Here is a 23,432-nt window from a genome sequence, read left to right as displayed (position 1 = left end):
TGGTGAACAGGGCAAGAATAAAAACACAGAATTACAAAAGTTAAAAAAATGATTAAATACATGCCCACTAAAAACAATTAATACATAGTAAAACCCCAATAAAATACAATAAGAACCCTACCAATCCCCCATCAGGCCAGACCGGCTTTTTCGAACAAGTATGTTTTTAGATCGCGGCGAAAGGAGCGAAGATCGGGCGCCATCCGGAGCTCAACCGGTAACTGATTCCATAGCTCCGGGGTGCCCACAGAGAAGGATCTCCCCCTGGGGGCCACCAATCGACATTCTCTGACCGGTGGCACCCTGAGGAGGCCCTCTCTGTGGGAACGCACAGGGCGGAGGGAAGTTGATGCCGGCAGCACTTCGGCATCAAGTTTGCACATATAACACTATGCTATGAGATGCAGGTAGTCCTCAACTTACAACAGTTCATTTACAGACCATTCAAAGTTACAACGGCATTGAAAAAAGTAACTTATGATCATTTTTCACACAACCTTTGTAGCAGCCCCATGATCATGTGACCAAAATTCAGTTGCCTGGCAATTGGCTCACACTTATGGCCATTGCTGTGCCCCAAGGTCATGTGATCACCTTTTGTGACCTTCTGACAAGCAAAGCCAATGGGAAAGCCAGATTCACTTACCAACCGTGTTGCTAACTTATCAACTGCAGTGTTTCACTTAACAACCGTGGCAAGAAAGGTCGTAAAATGGGGCAAAAGTCACTTAACAAATGTCTCACTTAACCACAGAATTGTTGGGCTCAGTTGTGGTCATAAGTCGAGAACTACCTGTACATTGTATTATACTGTATGACAAGCACACTTAGGCACTTGCAGAACAAGACAGAAACAGATAAACAGCAGAAAGAAAAAGTGTTGAGTTTTTAATAGTGTTTTTACATGCAGAAAGACTGGATACAGAGACTAAAGGCACCTCAGCAGGAAGTCAAACATATGGAGTGAGAGTTAAAGAAAGTTAAAGTCATAGATTTGGGTAAAGAATCACACAACAGAAAGGATCAGACAAGAAAGAGCAGACCAATTTTTTTCAAGTAGAGCAGAATAAACCTGAGTGTATTGCTATCTCTCACTCTAAGCCAGCGGCTCTCAACCTTTTCTAAACCCCAGACCGCTAGAATGCTTCTGATATATTCTTGCACTCCTTACAAAAGTTTGAAATAATGGCAACGAATTATGCCTGTAGTTTTGAAACTTCTAAACCCAACTTCTCGCACCCCTTGGAATATCATCTTGTACGAGCACCCCTGGTTGGGAACCTCTGCTCCAAGCAAACCTGCCTAGATAAATTCTAATAGAAGAATGAGAAACAAACTGCAGTGCAGTGTTCCTAAGTATTCTGAATTTCCAGAACTCATTGATCAGCAGCTCATGTCAAATTAACTCTTCTTTCCCGGTTTTCTCTTTCTTCTTCTTTAACTGTAATCTTTAGTCCTCTCTTGTTCCCTCTATTCATTCACAGTTGCATTGGTTCCAAAACCAATTGTTGTGTTGTTGTTTTTTTAATTTAAAACAAAAGCATTTTCCCAAGGGAAAGTTTGTTTATAATGACACAAAGTCTTGTTTCAAATTTACTTGTAATTTTCTAAAATCAAAGATTTAATCACACTTTTGCTTTTTATTATTATTTTTTTTAAAAAAAAGTTCTTAAATTTGTAGTTAAAACTTTCTTTTGCTAAGGACTGAAGGAAACTGTCAAACTTGGCACTGTCATACTTGTCAATCTAAACGTTTTCAATAGTTGAAAAGCAGTTGATAAGCAATTTCTGGATGCGATTTAGAAAAGGAAGCATACAAACTCAATGTCCTTTTCAAAGGCACCAATCACATTTTGAGCAAGGGTCTTGTGCCTGCCAGAGAAGCAACTGTTTGGAACACTTGGGGATGATCTCAAGTCTTCTCCTTGTCCAGAGAAAAATAATTGAACAACCAGACTACTCGCCTCTTCATTCTGCCTTGATCATTGGCTCTCCTTTTCATAGAACTGTCTGCAGTCCACCATTTCTTTCTCCTCCTAGAGTCAAGTGGGGCTCATGCAGCTCTTCAGTAAATGATTAAGTAAATAAAAGTTGAAGAATAAAAATATGCAAATTTAGAAAAAACATAACTATTCTTGGACTCCTGGAAAGCAATTAATTTAATTTAATTTATTAATATTTCTATACCGCCCTTCTCCCGAAGGACTCAGGGCGGTGTACAGGGCAAGAATAAGACACAGAGTTACAAAAATTAAAAGGTAATTAAATACATGCCCATAAAAACAGTTGATACATTAATAAAAACCCCAATAAAATGATAGTAAAAACCCCACCAATCCACCCTCAGGCCAGGCCGGCTTGTTCGAACAGGTATGTTTTCAGATCGCGGCGAAAGGAGCGAAGATCGGGCGCTGTCCAGAGCTCAACCGGTAACTGGTTCCATAGCTCCGGGGCGCCCACAGAGAAAGATCTCCCCCTGGGGGCCACCAATCTACATTCTCTGACCGGTGGCACCCTGAGGAGTCCCTCTCTGTGGGAACGCACAGGGCGGAGGGAAGTTGACGCCGGTGAATGGTGAACTGAAGACTTTATTTTTAGCAGAGTTGATGACTGTAGTGGAAAATGGAGCTGGTGAGTGAATTAGATCCCCAGAGTCCTCTCCAGATGAAGAAGAGGACTTAGGTTCACCCAGAATGTTCCTTGCAGATGCTGTCTCTGATGAGACCAGCTGCTTCTAGCAGATTTTAGAGTTCTGGCAGCAAGAATAGTCAGTTTTGCCCAAGCCATAGTTTCTTTGAGTTTCATTACACTGGGTGATTTTTCTTCAACCTGCAGCAAAAGAAGCTTTATGTAAGTTTAAAACTTAAAGAAAAACCTTTTATTTGAAAATAAGCAATAAAAGTTTATTAGAATGTTGATTTTGGAAAGCTTTTAAATGGCAGAAGGGATCAGATGGACTGGAAGTAAGATTTGAAAAACACAAGGAATAGTTCCTGTAGTTTGTTTAAAATCTTACTAAAATATATGAAAATGTTGAGTTTAAGTGTAAAAAAATAGCCCTGGGAAAATGTGCTGAATGAAAGAAAAACATGATAACAGCAGACCTTGAAGGCTGGTTACCAGAGGCAACCAGAAAAATTAAAGATTATAATTAAAGGAGAAGGCCACTAATATAGAATGGAAAAAAATATTTTAACTCTGGAAGAATTCAAAGATATTTGGAAACAATGTACCCAGAACTTTCTCTTTAGAGAATCATATAATAATAATTTTTACTAAAAATGGAAAATACAAAGAGAAAATTATTACTGAAAAAAGCAAAACCTAAACTATTCTTTATAATTAGTTTTGGGAGAGAAACAGGGCAGAGAACGAGTGAGACAATCCTATTATTCAGGGGTCTTCAAACTTGGCCCTTTTATGACTTGTGGACTTCAACTCCCAGAATTCCTCAGCCAGCTGGCTGGCTGAGGAATTCTGGGAGTTGAAGTCCACAAGTCATAAAAGGGCCAAGTTTGAAGACCCCTGCTATTATTAGATCAACTGAAACTCATTTATAGGCACTCAACTTAACCAAATGCTCTTTGAGAATTTTCCCACTTTGGTGCTATTTTGTCTTTCTTCCTCTTATCTTTTTTCCTAATACTTCTTTGAGGAGGAAGACAGAACAATCACAAAAGGCAGATGATGTTGTTTAGATATTTGGGAAAGTTCCATCATGAGGACAGGGTGGTTGTTCAACAGTAGTCTTAATTTAAAGAATGCTGTTCCCATCCTTACTTTTTGTATTCCTTCTCTAAGTATGACCAAACTTGTACTTTCCATGAAATAGAAAAACTTTGCCACATATCTTTAAAGTCTCTTCTCCCCCCCACCGCCCCCATTTTTCTTTTCCAGCTGCAGAAGACAGGATATTGAGGATTAGCTGGCACAGGAAATCGGGTCGAAGTCCACTTCAGACTCTTTACAAGGATGACCAGGTAAATGGACTTCAAAAAGCAAAGTGGTTGTAATTGAAGAAAGAGAACAGGCTATTTATTTATTTATTAAATGTACATGCCACCCATCTTGGCAATGAATGTGACACTCAGCGGCTTTCAGTGCAATGAAATATAAATATAAAATCTCTTAGAGATTCTATGGGCCAGGTCTCTCCACATCACCCAAACTTCTTTGAGTTGTTCTGTGCTCTGGCTGATGTCAGCTTTGATGGTGAATGATAAATAGACAATTAATAGCTGAAGAAAACTTTGCATGCAGAGAATGTGACCTTCCTCCCCACCTCAGCAATTGCTATAAAGTTGTGCAGATTGTCCTGTGAATTGGAGATTTGGACCCTGCCCACAGCTTTAACATACAAATATTTTATTTGTAAAGTTTTTTCAGAGCCAAATAGGGTAAGTTTTCTCCACCTAATTTGGAAATACAGGATAATCCCTGTGAGTGAAAGTAAGCCCCTTGTCCCTGAATTCCTCATGTCCTTTTCCTTACCCTTTTGGCTGTGCAGAAAATAATCAGGAGGCACACAAAAAATAGCGTGGAGGCCAAGTTGCTAATCCAGTCAGTACCTTTTGAGAACTGGCATATAATAAGAAGGGATGTCAACATCTCTTTTAATACTTGCCAAACCATCTATTATATTGCTAAGTGATGTTGATAACCTAGTCCTAGAATGAGTTGAGTTTTCTGGAATGCCAATTTTTTGTTTTAGAAATTGAATCATTTCAGATCCATTCTACTTGTCATTTTTTTTACAAACCAAAATTGGGGGATACTGACTCTCTTTGTCTCAGAAATAAGAGCTGGTTATAACTGAGAACTGAGAAAATGACTAAATGAACACCCGCAGAGAGGAGTAATATATCCAGAATAACAAACATGCCCACATATATAAAGAATATTGCAAATGCAAATGTTTACTTAATTTGCCAACTTTAAGAGGTTTACTTTAGAACTGTGAACTCAACCCTAAAAAAATTGTCCTGCTAGGCATCTTAAAAATCTACTGGATACTGCGGCCACCTACAAACAGAAAAGCATATTGTGCCTCCTGAAATTCTCCAGAGGCTCCTACTATGAAGTGCTTGTGGGTCTCAGAGATCTATCGGTAGTTTGAATTCTGCCTAATAGGATTTCATCATAAAAGTTGGGAATCCTGGCCTGAGGTAAAACAAAGGATGGCATCAATGAATAACAATCTGCAACACCTTGTATAGATCTTCAGGTTCACTAAACAATGGTGAATACAAATAGAACTTCAAATAAACTTTTTGTGCAATAGCATAACAGGTGGATAGTACTTGGGTGGCAGACTGCCGGGTGCTCCTAGGGCAGTGAGCTATATTGGGGAGCAGGAAAAAAAAATTCACCTGGAAGAAAAAGAGAGCAAACCACTTTCATATGCTGCCAAGAAAACTACGTGGACCTCTCTGTGAAGTAACTTGAAAAGCAGAAATATCTCATATTCAGTGTCTAAAAAATGATAAAATATGGCGGCGGCGGGGGGGGAAATGAAGGAATAATAAAAACAATACGATCCTATGACACTTCCAAGAATGAAATACATAATCCTGAGGTAATGTAGGAAAAGGATTAGGTAAAATTTATTTATTTTTAATAATCCCTGTGACACCTCTCTGAATATCTGCCCATCTTCCTACCTTGCCTGCCTTCCTTTTTAAGACTCTTTTAATGAGAACTTAATGATTTAAATAGGCGGGTTGCAAAGCAGTAAACCAAACTTTAGTATAATCTTTACTTCCAGCAGTGCTGTTGAAATGTCTTCAGGTTTCTATGAAAAAATAAAATGGCGGATAACCGTATCTCAATTCTTTGGTTATAAGTGTGTCCATCTGCTTTCGGGGGGGAGTGGAGGGGGAAGGAATATTCTAGAGAATTGGGGGTTGGGCTGGCAGGCAAATCTTACCTGTTTGCCTTCTAGTGAAAAACTGTTTTGTAATTGGCTTCAGCCATTGTCTTATAAAAAGAATGTGCCCCGCCACCAAAAGTCATTGATCGAGAGGGCACATATCACATGTGCTCCGCATCCTAAATGTGCCCACCCACCCCTGGCCTAAGCATGTGTGCATCCAAAGAAGTGTATTTATGAAGTTTATGGCATACTAAATGTGCTCATCTGTCTCTCTTTATGAATATAACAGCTTGCTGAAAGGAGAGCTTTATATATATTTAGTCAAACTGCAAATAAGCACCTTGTTTTAACTACGTATAATTAGGAGGAAGGAAAAAGGTTTTGCCCCTATAAACAGATGCTGCTTTATGCTTTTATAAGGAACATTCAAAAGATATCCGAAGTCCATACATGAATAGTATCTTTCCTAGAACCAAAATGTTGCAAAAGGCCCTAGAAGTTTCAGGGATTTTTCTGAACTTTTCCTTAGGTGAAGTGCTATAAAATGTCAGATAGACAGGGAATAATTTTTTTTTAAAAAAGAAGTCCTCCATTAGCCAGAAGTTACAGGAAATCAAGAATAAATTCCAAGAAAGAAAGGTATTTCCTGATTTTGTCATGTGTCATACCTTCAAGAGCCAAGCTGAAATCCCTGGTGACCTGAGGCACCCTTTTCTCCTAGGAAAGGTCTCCAATTATGGGAAGAAATGAAGCTTGGAATAGCCAAGGGCAAATCATGGAGATAGACCTACATTTACAGTATTTTGGTTCAAGAGTATTTTGCTCCGGCTAAGAGCACTCAGCTGGGCATTTGGTGTAGCCCTTGATGCCCCTCCATACTAAACTAATGCATTTTAACATTGTTCATATCAATCCTTCTGTATCACTAAAACAAAATCAGAGATGATCGGGGAAAGGAAAGAGACAACGGAGTCCTTCATTCAGAGGACATACCATTGTTATTCGGAAACCTTGAAAGAGCTGATGACAAATAGTATGGGAGTATTTCCATTCGGAATCCACATTTTGACGGATAGGTAAATTTTGGATTTATACCCCCCCCCGCCTCAGTGCAGACAGATACATTCAATTGAAATATCCATCATAGAAGCAATTAAGTTAAAAATAAAATGGAACATGTTTAGACCCTTACCTTTCCCCCTCACTGCTGCTGCTCCTTAACAGCATTTCTAAGACTGAAAATGAGACACAGTATAGGAAAATTGGTTAAGTAATCTGCTCTCTAAACTGGTCCTTCCCAGTCTGATGACCTAGAGTCTGTGGGCTCCAAATCTCAGATTTCGACTTTCTAGTTGGGAATTCTGAGGTTACAGTCACGTGCCACCTGAAAGAAAGCCCCCCAGGTTTACCCAGTTTTTACCTTCTGTTAACCTTTAATTCCTCACTATTAAAGGGTAAGAGCACCACTTTAAGGAGCAATTATAACCCATGTTACGACTACTGATGAATCTTAAAGGTGTCCAAAGATATCAGTTCCTGTGTATAGGTATTGGCAGCATGTAGGGGAGAGTATTATTGGGATCTTACGAAAAAAGCTTGGCACATAGCATGAAGTGACTCCTGTTCCTCCTTATGTCCTTGTCTTATGTCTCCTCAGCTTGAGCAATCTTCCCTGCAGGCAACTCACCGGCACAGGAGGGAGCTGCTGAGCAGTATGTGCCATCGTTATACCCGCAAGCGACGCCTCCTAACTCCAGATGATTTGCGGCACCTGGTGGTGGACGATGTTCATGAGATGCTCTACTGCTATGTCCCCAAGGTGGCTTGCACTAATTGGAAGAGGGTCTTGATGGTCTTGACAGGGCAGGGCAAGTACCAGGACCCCCTGGAAATCCCAGCACATGAAGCTCACGTACCTGCCAACCTTCACACTCTCTCTGAGTACAGCACTCCTGAGATCAACTACCGCTTGCGCAACTACCTCAAGTTCATCTTTGTACGGGAGCCTCTGGAACGGCTGGTCTCAGCCTACCGGAACAAATTCACCCGTAACTACAACACGGCATTCCATAAACGCTACGGGACCAAGATAATCCGGCGGCACCGTCAGGACCCTAGCAGCGAGGCCCTGGAAAATGGCCATGATGTGCGTTTTGAGGAGTTTGTGTACTATCTGTTGGATCCAAAGACCCAGCGTGAGGAGCCTTTCAACGAGCATTGGGAGCGAGTGCACTCCCTTTGCCATCCATGCATTCTCCACTATGATATCATTGGCAAGTATGAGACCTTGACTGATGATGCCAACTATATCTTGCAGTTGGTTGGGGCTGATGCAGGCATCAAGTTCCCCTCCTCTTCTAAGATCATCAGAACCAACAACAACCTGACTGCAAAGTTCTTCAAGAATATCAGCCCCTTCTACCAAAGAAGATTATTTAATTTATACAAGATGGATTACTTGCTCTTCAATTACACCATCCCTTCTTATTTACATCTGCGATGAGGCTGGTGATAGGCCCTTTCCTCATCGTTTCTGCCGTCAATCAAGAGACATGGATATGAGATGCTTACAGTTCTACCTATGCCTGTTTTTTGTTTATGTTTGATCAGCACAAAGACTTCTCTCCGTATTTTGTTCCTGTTTCAGTAGACAGAATCTACGATGGTTTGTATATCCTTCCTCCTGTTCTTAACCAAACAGCATTTGTTTCTAGGAAGCACTGGAACTATGTCCTTTTGTCAGGAGGTGGGAGAATCTGTGTGGAAGTAGGAGACATAATAAAATGTGCATGCATTTAATGTGTTCAGTTATAATCCCCTCACACCCCTCTCCTCCACACTGATGGAATAAAGGGGAATATGAGCCAGAAGTATCTAATTGCAAACAGAGGCAGAATTGTCTATTAGATAAGAGTCTTCTGTGTCTCCCCCTTGTACCATCCTTGCAGCTGGTGTTTCAGAGAACTGTATTTTCTTGGAAACACCCCCACCCCCTGCATTTTCCCATCAAGTTCTGCTGCCATGCAGATTCCATCAATTTGCACTGGAGTGACGCTTAGTGGGTTGCCCACTTGTCTGTGCAGATTTGTCTGTGTGAGAAGATCTTGACCAAAAGAAATATTTAATTATTTGCCTTGGCCTTTTTTTCATGTGAATATGTTTTGGGTATGTGCAAAAATTGTGGTGGTGTCCTGTTTTATGTAGGCCTAATCAAACTATGCTCCAGAATCAAGCTCTTCAGTTTAATTAGTGGACCCTCATTCAGATGGGAGAAATGAACTCCCGTAGAACTGTATTTTTTGTAGGTGATACCAAAGACACTGGGAGGTCAGCGGACTTTGGGCAGTGTCCACTTGACTAGAATTCTTATATATGAAACTGGATTGATCTCAGAGAGAGTTTTAAGAAGAGAACCGATTGTTCTTCTGGAACAGGCGTTCCCCAGATATGTTTGACCAAAACCTGTCTTCTCTTACCAATATGACAGCTCTCATGGGTGATAATGGGAATCTGGCACATTTGGAGAGTACTGAGTTGTGAAAGCTGAACAGAGCATTGATCAGAGGTTCTGCTGTGCCTTTAAACAGTATCCCCCAGAAGACACATGTTGGGTTAATCATTAACAGTGCCTTTTTGTAGAGCATTGCTATATTGTCTCAGTCATGTTTTCTGTCTAAAATAGCTGTCTCCTTCTTCTAAGTGGGAGCATCTGTTTTACTGTAGAAATCAGGGTATGGCTTCGGAGGCAGAGATTGCATGTGGAATTAGGCTGTACAGAGAGAAACAAAAATTTAACTGGTAAAATTGGAGGGTTTTACTTGAAGCAACAATCCTAGAAGACCACATTTAATTCAGTCCACCTGGACAGCTTTGCTTAAGTTGGCATTTTTTTCTCCACATGGTTACATTTCTGTGTATACCAAAATATATGCCCTCATTTATGTAAATTGGTTGGAAGTGGAGTTATTGTACAACAGCATCACCCAACCTAGTGCTGTCTGGATGTGTTGGCTTTTAACACCCATAAGTCCCACTAAGCATGTTCAGACTGTCTAGGAATCGGGGGTATTCAAATCTAATACAGATTCTGTCTGAATAATTTGATTTATGCCATACGCTACCGAATGTACTTGTTTGCATGAAGTATATAGGGCATACATATTAAAGACATGATTTGGTTCTGCTGATTCCTGCTGTATGAATGTGGCATTTCCACCCCATAGTTACTTGCTTTTAGTAGGAGAGAATGAATTCCCAAGAGAGGATTGAATAGTTCAGAGTTTGAATTAGTCAGTTCACCTGTGCAGCGCCCCAGTATCACTCCAAGCTTTAATTTTAGGTAGCTTAGATTCTGACCATAGCTTTTTCTTACGATGAGACACTTGGCAATAAGATTGAATGTTCTTATGGATGGAATGAAGTGACAGGAGGGCAACTGTTCAAAGTTACCCAAGGTACTTTGTGATTAATTCAGAATTCAAATTCAAATTCAAATCTGTCTCCAATTGTCAGCTTTGCAAAATAGGCCAGACTAGAAGCACCCTCAGATGAACTAGATCTAACATTATTGTAAGATTACATTAACAGAATCTTGTAAGACTGAAAATACCTCTCTCCCCCATCTTTATAATCCAAGGAGGGTCCCTTCTGAGATGTTTGCCTCACACTCATTCCTTCTGCTGATTCAGCTTTCTCTTATCTAACTGTTGCCTAGTCTGCTGTTCTTTCTCCTGTCTCCAGAGTCATTCATGCACACCATTGCACCAAGTTTGCAATCTCTGGGATATGTAGCTAGCTTATTGGCTGGGAATTCTGCATGTTTGATCCCAGCATATAGGAAAGGTGCCAGCTTGGGAAGGGTGTTATTTACTTTGCAAGTATGTAATTACTATACACTAACGTGTAACCAGTGATGCTGTCTGCTCTTTGGTTTGCAATTTTCCCATTGCTTGCTGTGAGAATTAATTAATTACATTTAAAATACCAATGAATTAGAAATCCATATTATTTAAAAATTGAACTAGGCAACTGTGGTAATCTCCTCAAAAGATTGTCTAAAAGCATCAGAAATAAAACTTAAATGTGTGCCAATATACAAAATTCAGTGATCAGTGAAATATGAGAAGAAAACTTGGGTACCTAGTGATTAAACTTACTTTTAAAAATAAACATAGCTAGGACTTACTTAGATGAAAATTCCATTGGCATATTTACTTCTAGTAAATTGATATTTATTCTTGTTCTGGACACATGTTTCTGCTAAAGTGAACAGATCCACCCAAAATTATTCCCATTGGTGAAGTAGCCTGCAATCTTCTCTCTTCCTCCCTGGGAAATCATACTGAAGTGAATAGCATTTACCTTAGACTTAGAGTAAGCAACTATAAGATTATGCTGTTGGACACAGGAAAAAAAACAGGAGGACCTGTATATGCTCAAGAACATTACATATTTTTTTTATGACTAGCTTGTGATTTGGTTTATTTGTTTGTTTTTTAAACCCAACATTTTTGTTTATCTCAGTGGTAGCTTATCAGTTATTTTAACTTGTGAAGATAAAATGCAATGGGCAATTGAAAATCATATTCCTCAGTAAAATCCTAGCAGAAAAACAGAATACAAATGTAATAAGACATAACAATAACTCTAATGGCAGAAAGTGAAGAAGAACTAAAGAGCCTCTTGTTGCGGGTGAAGAAGGAGAGTGCAAAAGGTGGGCTGAAACTTAACATTAAGAAAACCAAGATCATGGCATCCGGCCCTCTCAATTCCTGGCAAATAGATGGGGAAGAAATGGAGGTAGTGACAGATTTTATTTTCCTGGGCTCTAAGATCACTGCAGACAGGGACTACAGCCAAGAAATTAAGACACTTGCTCCTGGGGAGGAAAGCCATGGTTAGACAGCACACTAAAAAGCAGAGACATCACCCTATCAACATAAGTGTGTATAGTCAAGGCTATGGTCTTCCCAGTTGCAATGTATGGCTGTGAAAGTTGGACCATAAGAAAGGCTGAGCACCAAAGAATTGAAGCCTTTGAACTATGGTGCTGGAGAAGACTCCTGCGAGTCCCTTGGACTGCAGGGCGATCAAACTGGTCAGTCCTGACTGCTCTTTAGAAGGCCAGATCCTGAAGTTGAAACTCAAATACTTTGGCCACCTAAGGAGAAGGAAGGACCCACTGGAGAAGAGCCTAAAGCTGGGAAAGGTTGAGGGCAATAGAAGAAGGGGACGACAGAGAATGAGGTGGCTGGATGGAGTCACTGAAGCAGCAGGCATGAGCTTAAATGGACTCCAGAAGATGGTAGAGGACAGGAAGGCCTGGAGGAATGTTGTCCATGGGGTCACGATGGGTTGGACATGACTTCGCAGCTAACAACAACAACAACATAACTATAGTATAATCAGGGAAAACAGTTAACATGCAGAATATAAATATAAACTGCATCAGGAACATCAAATAATTTTAACAACACAAATGTGTTAAAGAAGTGACTCTCTAAAAACATACAAACCACCAAGAACCATCACTGATTGAAAGCCATCATTGCAGATGAGGCCTATCACCAAACATTTGACATTAATGGAAGGACAGTGAAGCTTCAGGTATTGGTCTCAGATGTTCAGACAGGTTATGTCCTGATTTATGTATTTTAGCTGAAGTTTATAGGTAGTAATTGAACCAATATTATCAGAAAAATGACATGAAATCATGAGACAGTTAATTTATGTATTTTTGTCCTATAAGCAACAGGCTGTTTCTATCATATGCATTGAATTAGATTGAATTAGAAAGTGATTAGGGTTTGTTTAGTACCCTTGAGCCAATACTGATTCCTGCCAAGTGGCTTGTCAAGTCCCTGCAGTTTTCTTGGCATGATTTTTTCCCCCAGAAGCAATTTGCCATTGCCTCTTTCCTGAGGCTGGGAGAGAAAGTGACAGGCCCAATGCCACCCAGCTATCTTAGTGCCTAAGGCAGGACCAGAATTCCCAGTCTTCAGCTTTCCAGCCTGGTGCCTTTAACCGCAATCTCACAAACTTGATTCAGACGGGAGATGCATCTGTCAAGTGCAAAATGCCCATTTCAAGTGGGATGTAGTTGATTTCAAATTTGGGGTGGCTTTCCCAATAATTTTGGAAGTGGTTCAAGCCTGAAATGTTTATAGACTGAAGAAAACAGCCTATTTCTGCACGTGAATCGGTTATTTGTTCTGCAAATAAAACCATTCACATTAAAAATGCACAGTCCTACTGCAAATACATCTGCACGTTGCCGCCCAATGAAAAATAGAGGTAATGAAAATGCAAAAAAAAGGGGGGGAGGGGGGAGATGAGAAAAGAAAAAGCCGCATCCTGTGGTAATAACATTCACATGCTTATTCTGAAAGAAATCGTAAAAGCTCAGAGATGTTTACTGGTTATATTTATGGGATGAACTGAACTGAACTGAACTGAACTCCTGAACCGGAAACTAATCTAGGAACCTTGCATGTGAGATTTTAGACTTCCATTTCTAATGAGATTGAACAAATCATGACCAACTTCGGGCATGCATGCCCTGTCAAGGCAACCAAATTTTTGAATGTGCATGGGGGATGGCATTATTTATTTTGTTGCTAAGATTTCTCTACCCTTCATTCAGACTGCTACTAAGAAGTGTATAGGATAAACAAAGTTTAGAAAAGAATGATAGCATCATCCATAGTAGTGCCATCCAGCAGTGATAGGTCCAAACTTAACACCCTCCTCCTCCCGCCAAAAGAGCTATCCCACAACAAGGTTTTCACAAGCTTGTGGAAACTCATTAGGGAAATGGAGGGCTGTGTCCAGGAGGACGAGCTGTTCTCCATTGAAAAAGCTCAACTACAGGGTCTCTACATTAAGTCTCTCTCTCTCTCTCTCTCTCTCTCTCTCTCTCTCTCTCTCTCTCTCTCTCTCTCTCTCTCTCTCTCTCTCTCTCTCTCTCTCTCCCCCCCCCACACTAAAGCAGGGGTAGGCAACCTCGGCTCTTTTATGACTCATGGACTTCAACTCCCAGCTATGCTGACTCAGGAATTCTGGGAGTTGAAGTCCATGAGTCATATAAGAGCCGAGGTTGCCTACCCCTGCACTAAGGCCTAGATATCCATCTGTGTTAAAAGTGAAAAGAAAGTATACATTCCAGGGTTTCTCCCAGTGGCTCTGATTCTTTTCTGAGGGGCTCTTTCTTTCAAGCCTTGGTCTCCTTTTTCTTTCTGAACATGGCATTAGCTTTGTTATTTATTAAAATTATTTATGTGTTAGATCAGACATGTCAAACACAAGGCCCGGGGGCCAGATCTGGCCCGCGAAGTGGTTTCATGTGGCCCACGAAGCCACCCTAGAAACAGTGAGGGAACGGCCCCCACTGTGGGGGAGGGTCTCTTGGCCCTGGCCCAGAGACCCTCCTTCTGCCAGAGACCTTCAGATCTGTCCCACTCCTGCCCAGGCCCCCATAGGCACCCTTGATGCGAACGATGTAGAGTTGGCCATGCCCACCCAGTAGGCCATACGCACTCTAGCCACGACCACCCAGTAGGCCACGCCCACCCTGGCCATACCCACCCGGCCCCCTGAGGGCAACCGCAATGCTGATGCGGCCCTGAATGAAATTGAGTTTGACACCCCTGTGTTAGATTATATCCACCTTTTCCTGCTGGAGCTCAAGGTACCATACTTTAGGCCAGGGGTCTTCAAACTCGGCCCTTTTATGACTCGTGGACTTCAACTCTCAGAATTCCTCAGCCAGGCATGCCTGGCTGAGGAATTCTGGGAGTTGAAGTCCACGAGTCATAAAAGGGCCGAGTTTGAAGACCCCTGCTTTAGGCACTCCATAGCCATGCCAAAATCCAAAGTCACAATTTTCTGTCTCTTTGCTACCATCCAGTGGTCTTATAAATTACTGCAGCTCAGATTTCGTATGCCCAGGATAGGTAGCATTTTCCTTTCCTCTCCCTTTAACAACGCCTCTGTGGGTAGGTTGGGCTGAAAGAGCATGAATAACCTAAATCTTACATGACTGATAGTAGACTTGAACCTGGATCTTCCTTATCACTGAGTAACATCTTGATTCCTTTGTTGGTCTTTAAAGTCTTCCCAGAGCTCTTCTTCTGTGTCCAGGCAAGGCTGTTACAATAACCTTCCCTCAGTGGTGGAACTTTATAGGCCATCCAGATGTCATCATTTTCCACTTGTAATTTAATTTTACCCTTTCTTTTAGCTGTTCTCTTACCACACACAGAGATACATTTGTTAAGGATGGAAGAATGGAGTAATTATTCAGTGCCTTTTGACTTGTCCATCTGGAAACATGCTTTTACTGCTATAGTTTTTACAGGAGTTTTTTGTTCAGTTAAATATAAATTTCTGGTACTTATAATATCTAGAAACCATATAGAGCTACAAGGACATCTTAAGGTCAGAGTGATGAACAGCCATTTTAAAGAGGAATGTAATAGTTCTTTATGCAGTAAGATGCCAATTCTTTTTCTTAAATGTTTTGCTTTTTGCACATCGCCTGATGAAGAGTTCTGGAGAACATGAAAGCTTGCAAAAATATTTGTGTTAATTTTATTTAATCCTAATAAATATCTTACCTAATAAATATCTTAACGGATTTGGATTCTTTTTTTCTGTCTTAAATTGACCAACTTTTTTAATTATGCGTTTATTTTTTAATGTGATTTACTACATTGTAATTACAGATTTGTTCTCTGCTAAATTCCTTTGCAGTACTTTGCAGTACCATTTCCACTTGACAAGCCATCAAGCCACTTGACAAGCCATCAAAGATTTCTATGAGAGTCATTATTGGATGATAGCATGTCATAACAACACATTTCAACAAGACTTTTTTTTTAAAAAAAAAAAGTGGGATGCTTGCTATTTGGATTGTGTGGTATTCTCAATTCCATTCAGGAGGGATCCTTTGAAAAGTGTGAGGCTATGGGATCCTGGAAACTCATGCATCTGCTTTCATGAATCACAAAGAAATGCTGCATTGATGCACCCATATATTGAAACCACCTTTTCCAAACTTAATCCAAAGCACTGCACACCCCTATTTGCTTTGCAGTTGGAACGGGATCACTCTAGAAAAAACAGGGAAAACATAGGCAACATCTTGTCCAGTATTACCAATCTTGCTGAACATTTACCTCCAACATACGTACATGTAGGGAGTCTCATTAAAAGGGGAAATAATTCATGTTGCTGTTTGGCTGCTTAAACCAGTTTTCTCCAATATGATGTCTTCCAGATGTGATGAGACTGCATCTCATTGAATTTTCAGATAACCTGCTTGTACTAGCTGGCAATATTAAGAACTACTGTAATTTCATCACATCTAGAGTGGGTCAGATTAGGAAGGACTATTTTAGATGTTTCATTTAGGACAAAGAGATGCAACAAAACTCTGCAGCATTTTGAATTCAGAGGGAAAAGATGCTTCACATAGCATTTGTTGGTGGCTTTTTGAAAAAGTTACATGTTTTCCTGGATGATGCTCCATAACTTTTTTTTGTCTGTTTTTTGCCACTGGTGGGGGAGTTTGGTTACTGTTCTCTCTAGCTGAGATTATATTTTGGGTTTTATTATTGATCACATTGTTTTGTGTATGCTCTGCCACCCAGTGGTTGGCTTGGCAGAGCATAAACAAGGGTTGGGTGGCCTAGAAACATTATAATGCATTTAATTAATAATCAGCCCCCTAACTCTGGAATTCCTTCCTTTCAATATGGAAGCAGTGTGATTGATGATCATCACTGCTGCATGCTGAAGTTGAAAATAAATGAAAATTCTACTGTCCTAAAGAAAGTTTAAATCATTAAAAACAATAACAATCTCCCAACAGAAACACATTGTAGCACCCCTATTATTTATGCAATGAGCACTGGCCACGGTGTACAAATGCAAAAACTCATGATGGTCCTTCCACCCCCAGCCCCAGCCCCTTCCCAGATATGCTGAGAATGTCCCAAGAGCACCAGAAAGATTGCTTTTGCTTTGTTCTAGACGCAGGGGTAGGCAACCTTGGTTCTTTTATGACTCATGGACTTCAACTCCCAGAATCCCTGAGCTGGCTGGCTCAGGAATTCTGGGAGCTGAAGTCCACGAGTCATAAAAGAGCCAAGATTGCCCACCCCTGTGAGGATTGGGATTTAATAAACAAAAGTTTCTTTTCACAGATTTTTTATCATGGAGCAAAATGCATTTAAAGCAATTTAGCACAGAATAAGGATATGCAAATATAAGTAGATTTCTGAAAGTTTGAAACAGAACAACATTCTGTTTCTGACTTGTTTTTATCAAAAGGATCAGCAAAATGAATCTTTAGGAAAGAATTGGAAGCTCAGTTCAGAACTGGCATTCCAAACCCATATGTAAGTTAATGCACTAAGGGCATTTGTGCCAATCACACCTAATATGGATTGTGGATTCTGGAAATGTAGTTTTTTAAAATATTAGCAAATACCTATTCCGAGATAATGTGGTGGTGGAGAAGTCAAATACTCTGGCAGAATGACTGAAATGGATTTATAGATTAACGTAAATCTTATTTGATCTCTCCCCCCTAATCCCTCTGTAGACACGCTTCTTATTTTGTGTGCATGGTTGTGTATTGTGTGTCAGTAAGTGTATTTTGTTATTTTGCTCATTAGGTTTATAGTATAGCAGCAGTAATGTTATTTAGCAAAACTGTTAAACTGAAGCATTGAACATAATTTTTATTTATTTTTATTTATTAAAAGTATGTGCTGTCCATTTCACCCTCAACAGACTTCTGTGTGCCTGTTGATCAAATTGGCAGCATCACGCATACCTGCCTTACACAAATTCTGATTTTGTTAGGCGTCAATTCAACAGTAGTTCAAATGAACTTGAAATAGAATTTGCGCCACCTGCCGGAAATAGGCTAGCTTGGATTAGACCAGGGGTGGGGAACCTTGGCTGGCTCAGGAATTCTGGGAGTTGAAGTCCACAAGTCATAAAAAAGCCAAGGTTTCCCATTCCTGGATCAGACAGCCCTTGGCCATCGGATGTGGCTAAATTACAATTTCTAGCCTAACTGATTAATAGTAAGAAATGTTGAGAGTCCTCATTGAGCAACATCTAGAAATAAAAAAAAATACTTTTTCCCAATATTGCTCTCGATTTCATGGATATAAGGGATGGAGTACTGTCAATTATTCAGTTTTTTCCAACTCAGTGACCTTATGACTTACAAATTGCTGCATCAGGACTTAATATGAAATCATTTCTCCATTTTCCATATTTTAAGCCACTGTACCATATTTTAAGCACACAAATCTTCATAGTGCTCACAGTTTTAGGGTTATGATTGTTCTGCAAAGTATCACTCTTGGTCCAGGAATTCGTATACAAGTTAACCAGTGGTGGGATTCAAATATGTGAACAACAGATTCTCTATGTGGATGCTCCTTCCGGAAGTCCATTCTGGGCCTGGGCAAGAAAAAATTAGCTACTGGTTCTGCTGAAGTGGTGCGAACCGGCTGAATCCCACCACTGAAGTTACCCTGATCAGATTCCCCTGTCTTTTAATAGCAGGTGTGACAGGCGGGAGACCAATAAATACAGCTTTCCCCCAACACGGAGATGAAATGACACAGACCAAGCAGATGGCTGATCTCTAGCTGTAGTTCCAGAGAAGTATCTGAAGGACTGTTGGATAGAAAATTTAGATTGTCTTCAGCTGGTAAAGACAAGCCAGCTGGTTCTTTTATATCTATCTCTTGTAAACTAGTAAAAGTATTTGCATTTGGGAACGGCTGTGACCTGAATCCTGCAGTCAAACTCTGTAGTTAATTAAGGCTCATTTTTAAATATATCCTCTTCTGAAATTTGCTTGCCATTCCTTTATTATTCTTGTAAAGTGCTAAGCACATTGATTTGTGCTTTAAATTGTAAGCTGCCCTGAGTCTTCGGAGAAGGGCGGGATATAAATGGGATTTTTTTAAAAAAAGTGCAGAATCCTTGTTCCTTCTTTTTGAATCATAGAACCACATGGTAAAATTATGTATCATCTTTTTTGTTAAAAAGTCTGAAGAATTTCTTCTGGCTTTAACCTTTGGTCAATTAAATTGAGTTTACTGCATACAGTGGAATTAATCTGCCTTCCCTCCGACTGTATTAACCAATAATCTGTCATCAAATAGCCACACAGTTCTTTCTTTCAGTAAAAAAAATCAGACTTTACTCTCCAATGGCTTTCTGAATGGACTATATTTGCTTCAACATAACACCAAAAGATTGGGCTTAGTAATAAATCTTTGTTTTCCCCCCAGAAAGGATTTAATTGTGATCATGTGACCATAGAAAGAAAATATTCTATAATTGCTGCAATGCGAACAACAAAAACCCAACCATAAAGAAAAACCCTGGAGCAATAACCCAATTTCTGCAAAGCAGCAGTATGTGTTTTTACTTGCACTGTGTTTCTGAGTGCAAGCTGAAGGGATTTCTAAAACTCTTACCTGGGGCTGGTTTCCTTGGAATTTGTTTGTGGGAGGCAGCTTGGCATTTACAAAGCATGTGTTTGTTTACAAATAAGCTGGCTGTGGATATCTGGAATTCAGTCGAAGAATCCTGAAAAACAGCAAATGTCTACTGGTTCTGCATAACATTTTAATAAGATATTCCTTAGGATTCAAAGGTTCTGGCAGATACACAAATCCACCTTTTTCTGTCTTTTCCAATCTGCTCCATACAGCAATCTGTTATTCTTTTCACAAGTGAAATGCCTACGGTGGTATCATCTGTATCCAAGGCGGATGTGTATAGGTCTTTCATGAAAAGGGAGGGAGGGTGTAGTTAAAAAAAGTCAAGATGGCTAAGCTGTCTAATTGAAGCCTCCCCATTTTTGCACACGTCGCAACATGGCACACATCAGAAGGGGCAGATTTTGATCTTACAGGTGTGATGACATTTTTACTTTTTTAAAACGTCTGCAGACATCCTGGGACAGAGGTGTGTGTGTGTGTGTGTGTCTGTGTGTGTGTGTGTGTGTGTGTGTGTGTGTTGGAGGGAAAGTCTAATCCATTTTCCAAACTAGTTACTCTTTCCTAGATTTTGGATGGTTCCTAAACTTCCAGACCTCAGTCTAACTCAATCAGCAACCAACTACAGAACACACACAATTAGAAGAGATGAGAAGTCCCTAAGAATTGCTCCTAATTGTTCATACAGATAGACCTTGTTTACAAACAGTATTTGGGACCAGGATCTCTATCACTAATGAACAGTCATGCTGCCTCAATAGTGAATGAGGGCAGATTTCTATTGTGATAGGCCCACAGATGACATGGCAGCTATGAGCTCCATAATTTAACATGACTGATATCAGCACAGATGCTGAAGTTCCCAAGCAGTAGCAGGTGTAATGGCAAAACCTTCCCTTCCCAGGCCCTCTCTTCCCTAAAACAGGACAAATCTGGGCCCAGATAACCCTGACCAGTTCACCCAACTGCATTTCTGTTACAGAAACCAGATCAAATCCCCTAGGAGAATCGTATTCACCAGCAAATGGGTGTTTGACAAGAGAAGGAACATAATGGGGAATTACTGGGTCACCTCCCACTTTTTCTAGGCAGAAGCAGATCCTGGTTGAATTATTTCTCATTTCCCCATAACTACGTGCCAGGAAGTTGTTTAATCTAGAAACCCATTTGAAGCAATTCCAGAGCTCTTTCTGTGCCTTGTTGTTTTTATTTTTCAGTAAATTGTATACATATTTTTAAAATCACCAAGATTCTTGGATAGAATCTGTACATCTATCAGGTTCAGTTACGATGCTATGAACATGAACTTACTCCAACTGCAGCCTGGGTTTAGAAAGTACATTACTACATTTTGGTGATCTCTTTTAGTTGCTAATACTATTTCTTTTCCTAAAACACAATTATGCTCCTATATATGTCTAAGAATCTCTGTGACATGGTCTTGTGGTCTTTCGGTCTCAATCTCTTCATACGTTTTTAAAAATGCCTCCCATTAAGAAGGGTTTTTTTATATTGACAGTTCATTTAGGATGCCTCTTTTAGCACAGTTCTCTGAAAAAGAAGCATAGGCCATCTGCAATTAGCAGTAGTGACTCTGGTGAAGGCATAGTGTGGCATGAGAAGGTAACAGTTGATTGTAGATACTCATCATCCGGGTATTCCAGAAAAACACTATCTTAGGGTTCTCTGTCCCCTTCAAAATACAATTGTGGAGCACTCAAAATTCCCCATTTGGAAGACTCTATTGGATGGCTGAGTTCCACCCTGAGTCTAGGAGGTGAGATGCATTTCATGATTGGACTATAGCAATTCAAGGAATGCAATTTGCTAAAATGGAACAGAAGCAAAAGAAAAAGAGTTGCCAGCAATCTAAAGCCTTGGTGGAGCAGTGGGCTAATGCCTCCTTAAGTAACACCAATTGCCTGCAATTAGTGCAGGTTCGCATCCCACCAGGCTCAAGGTTGACTCAGCCTTCCATCCTTCCGAGGTAGGTAAAATGAGGACCCAGATTGTTGGGGGCAATTAAGCTGACTTTGTAATAATGCCGCTTGCGGGTGTGTGTGTGAAAGCCCTAACAAGCAGGCATATACATCGAATGAAGGCTACTGCTAAGCTTGTAAGCCGCCCTGAGTCTTCGGAGAAGGGCGGGATATAAATGGAATTAAAATAAAAATAAATAAAATAAAGAAGTGAATTTGATGAGAGAGCGCCAGAGCTAAAATATACACTGTTTTAGATATAGAGCTAAAACAGTACTGTTGTTGGTGTCTAATTTTGCCGCCTCACCCAACAACACAACCGATGCAGTATTCCAGTTTTTGAGGGGTTGCCACAAAGAAACTTAACATTAAGAAAACCAAGATCATGGCATCTGGCCCTCTCAATTCCTGGCAAATAGATGGGGAAGAAATGGAGGTAGTGACAGATTTTATTTTCCTGGGCTCCAAGATCACCGCAGACGGGGAGTAGAGCCAAGAAATTAAAGACGCTTGCTCCTGGGGAGGAAAGCCATGGCAAATCTAGACAGCACACTAAAAAGCAGAGACATCACCCTGTCAACAAAAGTGTGTATAGTCAAGACTATGGTCTTCCCAGTTGCAATGTATGGCTGTGAAAGTTGGACCATAAGAAAGGCTGAGCGCCAAAGAATCGAGGCCTTTGAATTATGGTGCTGGAGAAGACTCCTGCAAGTCCCTTGGACTGCAAGGTGTTCAAACTGGTCAGTCCAAGAGGAGATGAACCCTGACTGCTCTTTAGAAGGCCAGATCCTGAAGTGGAAACTCAAATACTTTGGCCACTTAATGAGAAGGAAGGACTCACTGGAGAAGAGCCTAATGCTGGGAAAGATTGAGGGCAATAGAAGAAGGGGACGACAGAGAATGAGGTGGCTGGATGGAGTCACTGAAGCAGTAGGCGTGAGCTTAAATGGACTCCAGAAGATGGTAGAGGACAGGAAGGCCTGGAGGAACATTGTCCATGGGGTCGCGATGGGTAGGACACGGCTTCGCAGCTAACAACAACAAAAACACAAAGAATAGGGGGCCAAATTATTCTCCGAAGCACCAGAGGGCAGGACAAGAATGGATGGAAACTAATCAAGGAGAGAAGCAACCTGGAATTACGGAGAAACTTCCTGACAGTGAGGACAATTAACCAGTGGAAAAGCTTGCCTTCAGAAATCATGGGTGCTCCATCACTGGAGGTTAAACCAGTCACCTAGAGATAGGGAGCACTTCCTTTCACTGAGTGAGTCTAACCAGAAATGGATTCTTATATTCAGCGGAAAGTGGGACTCAGCCTAAAGCAGGGGTAGGCAACCTCGGCTCTTTTATGACTCATGGACTTCCTGGGAGTTGAAGTCCATGAGTCATAAAAGAGCCGAGGTTGCCTACCCCTGGTCTAAAGGCTCCATTCCAGCTTTTTGAAACTTTTTTTAAAAAAAAAAAAACAACCAAATTTGGCAAGCTAAAAATTAGAACATTTATACTACTGGAAGACAGAATGCTTGGAAATATATTTGCTTATCTAGAGTCAGTTAAATGTTCATCTGTGGGGGGAAAAATACCCCTCTCTTCAATTTGTGTTTTATTCATCCCTTATGGTAGCTCCCCAATCACTTTGAGAATATTAGTTTTCAAGACAGAGAACTGGATATACTGCCAACCACTATGGGATGGAAAGTTTTAAGGATCCTTAGTGAGTTCTTAGTAAGAACTTTCAAAGTAATGCCCATTCATGACTTAGACAGAACATTTTTGTGGGGAAACGTGCTCCAACTAATTATTCTTTGCACCACTTGTTTTTCCTGCCTGTTTTAAATGAGTTGGAATTACCTAAGAGCAAAGATAAAACATGACCAGATGTTCTCTAGGGACTCCACCCAAAGTAGAAATAAACAACAGTGTTTTTAGATAAAAGCCACATCTTGCTTCAGACTACAACCAGGACTCTTGTTTGGGAAGAGAAGCTATGCTACTTAAACCAAAATAAAGTCAATGGAATATAATCATTTACAGATTCTTTGA

At 40.5% G+C, this 23,432-nt stretch overlaps 1 protein-coding gene across 1 annotated transcript in view; it reads left to right on the top strand.

Annotated features, from left to right (window-relative positions):
• The window catches only part of CHST13 (carbohydrate sulfotransferase 13), a 49,717-nt gene extending 39,212 nt beyond the window's left edge, over window positions 1–10,505 (top strand). The window contains exons 2-3 of the mRNA XM_083353851.1: window positions 3,898–3,980; window positions 7,530–10,505. Of these exons, the coding sequence (XP_083209977.1) occupies window positions 3,898–3,980; window positions 7,530–8,375 (929 nt within the window). The 3' untranslated portion in view covers window positions 8,376–10,505. The remainder of the gene's footprint in view (window positions 1–3,897; window positions 3,981–7,529) is intronic.
• Window positions 10,506–23,432: the final 12,927 nt, after the last annotated feature.

Source organism: Vipera ursinii (genome assembly GCF_947247035.1).
Source record: "Vipera ursinii genome assembly, chromosome: 2".
Lineage (NCBI taxonomy): Eukaryota > Metazoa > Chordata > Lepidosauria > Squamata > Viperidae > Vipera > Vipera ursinii.
Note: the sequence above shows the minus strand (reverse complement) of the source record. Positions and strands in the feature narration are given on the sequence as shown.